The sequence below is a fragment of the Furipterus horrens genome, unplaced genomic scaffold (assembly GCF_987537825.1).
Source record: "Furipterus horrens unplaced genomic scaffold, mFurHor1.1.pri manual_scaffold_3, whole genome shotgun sequence".
Classification (NCBI taxonomy): Eukaryota; Metazoa; Chordata; class Mammalia; order Chiroptera; family Furipteridae; genus Furipterus; species Furipterus horrens.
In genome coordinates, this window is record NW_028327173.1 from 198,917,473 (window position 1) to 198,924,425 (window position 6,953).

Below are 6,953 nucleotides of genomic sequence, written 5' to 3' on the forward strand. Positions count from 1 at the left end.
ACTTGAGCTTGTCTATAATATGGAAACAGGACTGCCTCAAGTGAGGAGCAAAGTTGGGGCAAAGTCAAAATTTTGTTTCCTTTCTCAGCTGACCTGGGATTTGCTTCCTGATCCACATTATAAGCAGCTTGGATCCATGTGCAGAACTTTTCAAATCTTCCCTGGCTTGCCCCTTCTTACCCTTCAGATCATCACTTAGACAATCTTTCTCCTTTAGCATTTTTCCCTGATACTCCATGGGCTAGGGCAGAGCTTTATGCACAGTACCGTAATTTCCTGATGCCCTAAGGTCAGTGTGCCTTACACAGTACCGTAATTCCCTGTGTCCTCAGTTTTCTCCCCTCACTAAACTTTAAGCCTCACGAAGCCAAAAACCACATCAGCTCTGTGAAAGACTGTATCCGCATTCCAGTGCCCAATAAATATTGATTGAAGAAATGAATGAAACACATACTGCATTTTCAGAGTCCATGCCACTGAGCAGTTTTAGGTTCCATTTATTAGAAATGTACCTTCAACATCCTCTGTAAAATCAGAGTAAAATGTTAACCTTTTATGATACTTAGAAGATGGTGCAGGTGAATGGTTTCCAACTTGGGAAGGTTTTGCTATCTTAAGGGACACATATATGGCACTGTCTGGAGACATGTTTGGGTGCTCATGGCAACTTATTGGATTTGCCCTGGCTGGTGTGGCTCAGTTGGTTGGAGAGTCGTCCTGTAAACCAAAATGTTGCAGGTTCAATTCCAGATCAGAGCGCTACCGAGGTTGCTGTTTGCTCCCTGGTCCAGTTATACATGGCAGGCAAGTGAACAATGTTTCTCTCTCTCTCTGCCACCTTCCTCTCTCTCTCTCTCTCTCTCCCTCCTCTCCCTTCTTTCCTTCATTCTCACTAAAAAGCAATAAAAAAGGAAATGTCCTTGGGTGAGGATTAAAAAAAGAGTTATTGGGCTCCATATGTCAATAGATGTGAGGTTGAGAAATCTTGAGGTTCGTGGAAAGGGCACAAGGTTGGCAGGAAAAAGGTGATTTTGTTTTTCTTTTGGAGTTTGCCTCTTTGGTTAGTACTGATAATAACATGTACACAGAGAATGACTGTTTATTATATTATGTTTTTGCCATGTGTAAGGCACCATAGACGCTTTTCACAACATTATCCAACTTAATCCTCTCAACAGCGCCGTGAGTTAGGAATTACTATTATCCTCATTTCTCATATGAGGAGATTGAGCCTTAAAAGGTTAATTTACCCAGAGTCCCAGAGCTGCTGAGGGTCAGAGGTGGGATGAGATCTCAGCGCCCAGCCTTTTGACTGTTACTTTGTTCTGCTGTCTCCATAAATACAGTCTCCAGCTTGAGGTCGAAAAGGATTTCTGCTTTCAGTATTCAGTAGGAATTGTTGCTGAACGTAGAGGAAATTATAGTGTCCTGAAATTCAGAAATGTTTTTTTTTTCCTCTGTGTTTGTAATTTTACAGTTGTGCTACTTTGAACAGAGCTACACTGTATTGGCTGACATAATACGTAGGCTGCTGTTGATCAAAGGACGAGAGCAAATCTACTGTGTGCTGTGATTCTGTGGGACCCCCAAGAAGCTCAGAGAAAAGCCTTTGAGTTTGTTTCCACTCCTAATTGCATTTGTAATAGTGATCAACACATTATGATCTAGATGGGACTTTTCACCTAGGAAGGTGGATAATCAGTAACAGTGTGCCCCTTGTAGTCCCACAAGGAGCCCTTTTCAGTAAGACTCTCTCTTCTTCTGTAATTAGACAATAAGCACTTATAATAAAATACACCTGCAAGGGCATGATGTCTGGGACAGAGGGACTTACTTCTCCTCATCCTTGAGAGGACACAGCTCAAGCAAATGGAAAATTTGCAATTTGGGTACACAGTGGGAGTCTCCAGGTCCATCCCTGAGCACTTTGTTAACTCCCAGTGATTTTTGCTTTGAGGCTCTTCACTGGGGAACTTTCCAAGTAAATTCTGTTACTTTTTTCAGGCCCTAAACATTTGACATGTAAACACAGGTAATCTGTTCTCTGTACATGGGAACTTACTCAGAGATCCTGGTGCAGTGTTTCTCCCTCTTAGGAAAATTTCTCATAGTGTTTTACTATCACACTTTGAAGATTCCTCTGTACCAAATAGTTTCTTTTTTGTTTTTAAATAAATCATGCTTTTGAAAAGTGTACTCCTCTGGTGACCAATGACTCCTATCAGACAACAGTGCTTATCATTTAGATAAACACTTTTCAGAATTTGCCTAGGCTCTTCCACAGGAGCCTGCATACCATTGCCGCCATGTCTCTAGGGATTCCTGAGAAGTCCAGCACATTTTGGGAGGACCCAAAATCAACATTGATGGGCAACAGGAAGTAGCCTTTGCTGTCACTGTAGTTAAGGATGTAGGGCAAAGATGTGTTCATGTGATGTTGAGGCACGCAGACATTGAACTCACCAAGAGGCAGGAGAGCTCACTGAGCATGAGGTGAATGGGTGACCGCCATGATGCAGGACCGACGCAAGTACAAGATCCCAGATTTGTTCTTGAAGAGACAGGAGGATGTGAAGGGTGAAAAATACAGCAAGGTCCTGGCCAATGGTCTGGACAACAAACTTTGTGAAGATCTGAAGTGACTGAAGAAAATTCCAGCCCACAAAGGGCTGTGTCACTTCTGGGGACTTCATGTTCGAGGTCAGCACACCAAGACCACAAGCTTCTAAGGTCACATTGTGTCCAAGAATAAATACACCTATAGGCCTTGTCTGTTCATGAATAGTTTATACATCTGTGGTGGTGGGGAGAGTTCGCTGAGGACAAGTGATATAAATATATATACATACAATATTCCACTGTTGCACCTCTAAAATGTCATTTGCATTTAAGATGTAGTTTGAGACTATCTGTTGGAAACAGAATGGTGAATATGCCTTATGCTTTTACTTTTCTCTAAAGAGTCATTTGACATGCTCTTACCTTTATTTTACATGCAGTAATTTAAAACATTTGAATGATTAAGTAAGATGGCACTATTTCCTGAAGTGCTTGTCAAATTTTAATGTGCCCATCCCAAGCTTTCGCTGACATGTAGGTTTTGTTTTTCCAGCAACTTCTGAGGTCAAGTTCATGCTTCTGGACCAAGGATCACACTTGAGTAACAAGCTATTAGGGACCATTGAGATGGTTTGAAAGTTTGAAACCTGAGCTAAGGATGACACCAAATTATGCATTGAATTAATTTTTTCCTGAACTACCTTTAGTTGTACTATACATTCTTCTTTTTTTAATTTTTAAATATGTTTTATTGATTATGTATACCTTATTCTTTAAGCACAGAGAGATTTTGCTAAAAAGGAATAGCTCCTATTCAATGGCAAACCACATATTTATGAGTTTAACAAATTAAATAGTGCTTGAATTTTAAAATAAAGTATCATATCCATCCCTTTTTGCCTGGAAAGAAAATCCCACTTTACCTTTAAAAAAAAAGGTTCTGAAAAATAAATAATGAATTACCATTTCTGGTAATCAAAGGCCTTTTTTAGATTGTTCACAATATTTTAAATTGCGGAAATACTTTATAATGTCCTTGACACTTAAAGCACTAACAATTTTTTTTTCCTTTTTAAATTATGTTCCTAAAGAAAGCTAAGGGAACACCTTCAAATAGTTCCTCCATGCTTTTTGATATAAATTGTGTTAATCTCTGGGTATTGGTGAGAATTAAGAGACTCATAGCTTTCCGTGTCCTGTCATGTTAGCTTATTTTGTAGGAAAATCAAATCTGGCACCTTTCAATTAACTTCTTTACCTTCTAATCTGAAAACAGTTGGAACAAGTTCTGGACCATGAAAGCATGAGTACTATGTGTAGGTTACTTTTACTTCCATAACTGTGTCTTCTATCATTTCCAAGTTCACTGAAAGTCCTCCTTTAAAAGCAGGAAAAACTCACAGATGGAGAATGGTTGTGTTGTTGAAAAATAATGTATTCCCAATCATGAGTTTTGCAACACCCAGAAGGATCACAGTGGCATGATTCATCTATACCTAGAGGTCCCGAAGGAGGGGTAAGTGAAAATGTGTCATGGAATGGACTTGGTCATTCTCCTTAGTAACCCAGATGTAAGCTCTTTTAGAGGAAGACAGAAGATGAGAAGAGGCAGAAAATGGGGAAGAAAAGTTTTCTCTCTGCCTTCACACAAACTTCTGTGCCTCAAGTTTACATCACTTCATCAAGGTGTCAGATCAAAAGGCTGCATCTATTTAAATGACTATGTCAGTTGCCATTTTGCATTTGTTTGTTTATAACTTGAAATGGTTTCACATTTTTTCCTAAAATTCTATTAGTTCCTCATTCACTTGTTTCATCTTGAAACAAGACTTGAACCAGCTGAATTTGTAGGTAATCTCATTATTGGAATCAGAGGATTCATAGATGTACCGATTTGGATATGCAAATAGGTGTTTAAGAGAGGGTCCTGTTTGGGATTGTAAAATTCACAATATAATCATTGATAATGAGGGGTAACAGTATGGTTTTGTTTTGGAGATAACTGAGTCCTTTTCATTTCTTGAAGACCTTTTAACTAAGTTATTGTTACTTTAAATATCACTTAATGCCAATCACTTACTCTTGGTCATTTAGTCCCAATCATATCATTCTTGAAAGGAGTACAGTCAGCTCAGCATTCCTCCCATTGTCACCCTTAACTGACTCTTTTCTCTCTGTTTTCCTACACAGATTGCAGACTGAGCTTAACCAAGAAGTTCACGGACTGACCGACGCTGCTCTGAGGTACAACGGAAGACGGGTGTTTTGCCTGCCCATCAGGGCCCCTGGGGACCGCTGATAACTTGGCTTCATTTGTTGCTTTTGTAGAAAATTCTCTCTATTGAACTGAATTTCTCATTCTTTATTTTTTTGCACATGGTGGACAATAGCAAGAAGGTCAACAAGGGCTGATAAAACCAGGGACTGCAGGAATATTCTATTACCGTGGACGTTTGGGACTTTCCTCTACTTGGATTTCTGGGCTTTGACCGAACTCCATCCAGTCATTTTGGTTTGTTTATATTTTTTTGTTTTTTTGGTTTCCCCACAATATTGTATTTTATTTCTGTACTTCAGAAATGGGCCTACAGACCACACTATGGCCCAGCCCTGGTGCTTTTTTCTTAAAATCTTGGCTTTTCATTGTTATGGGGCTATGCTCACAAGTGTCAAAATTCTTGGCGTGCCCAAGGGTGTGCCGCTGTGACAGGAACTTTGTCTACTGTAACGAGCGAAGCTTGACCTCAGTGCCTCTTGGGATCCCGGAGGGCATAACCGTACTCTACCTCCAAAATAACAAAATCAATAACGCTGGATTTCCTGCAGAACTGCGAAACCTACGGTCGGTGCACACGGTCTACCTTTATGGCAACCAACTGGATGAATTCCCCATGAACCTTCCCAAGAACGTCCGCGTTCTCCATTTGCAGGAAAACACCATCCAGACCATTTCACGAGCAGCTCTTGCCCAGCTGTTAAAGCTTGAAGAGCTATACCTTGATGACAACTTTATATTCACAGAAGGAGTGGAATATGGGGCCTTCCAGGAGGCCGTTAGCCTCAAGTTGTTGTTTCTATCCAACAATTACCTGACTAGAGTACCCGTTGGACTTCCTGTGGACTTGCAAGAGCTGAGAGTGGATGACAATCAAATCACAGTCATCTCACACGTGGCCTTTCAGAACCTATTGAATTTGGAGTATCTGATTTTGGATGGGAACCTCCTGACCAACAAAGGCATCGCCGAGGGCACCTTCAGCCATCTCACCAAGCTCAAGGAGTTTTCAATCGTAAGGAATTCTCTCTCCCATCCCCCCTCTGATCTCCCAGGTACGCATCTGCTCCGGCTGTATCTGCAGGACAACCAGATAAACCACATCCCTTTGACAGCCTTCTCCAACCTCCGGAAGCTGGAGCGGCTGGATATATCCAACAACCAACTGCGTGTGTTGACTCAAGGGGTCTTTGATAACCTCTCCAACCTGAAGCAACTTACTGCTGAGAATAACCCTTGGTTTTGCGACTGCAGTATTAAATGGGTCACAGAATGGCTCAAGTACATCCCTTCATCGCTCAGCGTACAAGGTTTCATGTGCCAAGGTCCTGAGGGAGTTCAGGGGATGGCCCTCAGAGAGATGAATATGAACCGTTTGTTCTGTCCTCACCCCAGTGCCTAGTACAGCTTCTAAATGGATAGAACATAGAGAAGAGAGGCGGGCTCATGCTTCAGTCCAGAAGGCATATAGAGTTTACTCCTTCCCTTCTCTTAGGTTTAGAAGGGTCGTAAATCACATATGTTATCTAAAAAATACATCCTTGAAAAATTCTTTTCAAAATAAAATTTATGCATTTTGCACTGTTTTGCATATTTCCTCTAACACTGCCCATTGTTTTCGAGTTCCATAAAGTTAACATCACCATCATTCTGTGCGTGCGCTCTCTCACTCAACTGAAAGAAAGAAAAAAAAAAAAAAGAACTGTGATATGTCTTCTTCCAAATGTTTAGGTATAAAAGGCTATGCAAAATTTCCTTTATAGTAAGAGCTTTATTTTCTTTAATAATAGAGCCCTGGCTTATGTGATAGTCTCCCTCATCCCTCAAGTAAGCAGAACAGTAACTGAAAATATAATATTCAGACAAAAGACCTAAAACTATAGTTGGTTGAGTTGAAATTAATTATATATTCATTCTAAGGTGATTTTGGTTTCCATTTTAGTTGATTAGCTAATGAGTTTTGACTGTTGCTTTTTTAGAGCTAGGTCCATGCAGTGAAGGAATAAGACAATCTAGGAAGGTGATCGGTGAAGCAGTAAGCCATCTACAATTCAGGACAATGACACAGGGTTTCGTGTATTTACCTGAATAATTCCCTTCCACTGCCCACTTCACCTTG

The 6,953-nt window shown here is 40.5% G+C and overlaps 1 protein-coding gene and 1 pseudogene across 1 annotated transcript; both read left to right on the top strand.

Moving 5' to 3' along the window:
- The first annotated feature begins 2,306 nt into the window (after window positions 1-2,306).
- LOC150017137 (small ribosomal subunit protein uS13 pseudogene) lies at window positions 2,307-2,729 on the top strand (annotated as a pseudogene).
- A 2,409-nt stretch (window positions 2,730-5,138) lies between these two features.
- On the top strand, window positions 5,139-6,271 carry LOC150017138 (leucine-rich repeat transmembrane protein FLRT2-like). The gene has a single exon (XM_090272106.1). It carries the CDS (start codon window positions 5,139-5,141, stop codon window positions 6,234-6,236), a length of 1,098 nt encoding a protein of 365 aa, XP_090128232.1. The 3' UTR covers window positions 6,237-6,271.
- Window positions 6,272-6,953: the final 682 nt, after the last annotated feature.

Excerpts from the sequence above, each read along its gene's own strand:
- LOC150017138 (XM_090272106.1), top strand. The coding sequence starts at position 5,139 with ATGGGCCTACAGACCACACTATGGCCCAGCCCTGGTGCTTTTTTCTTA.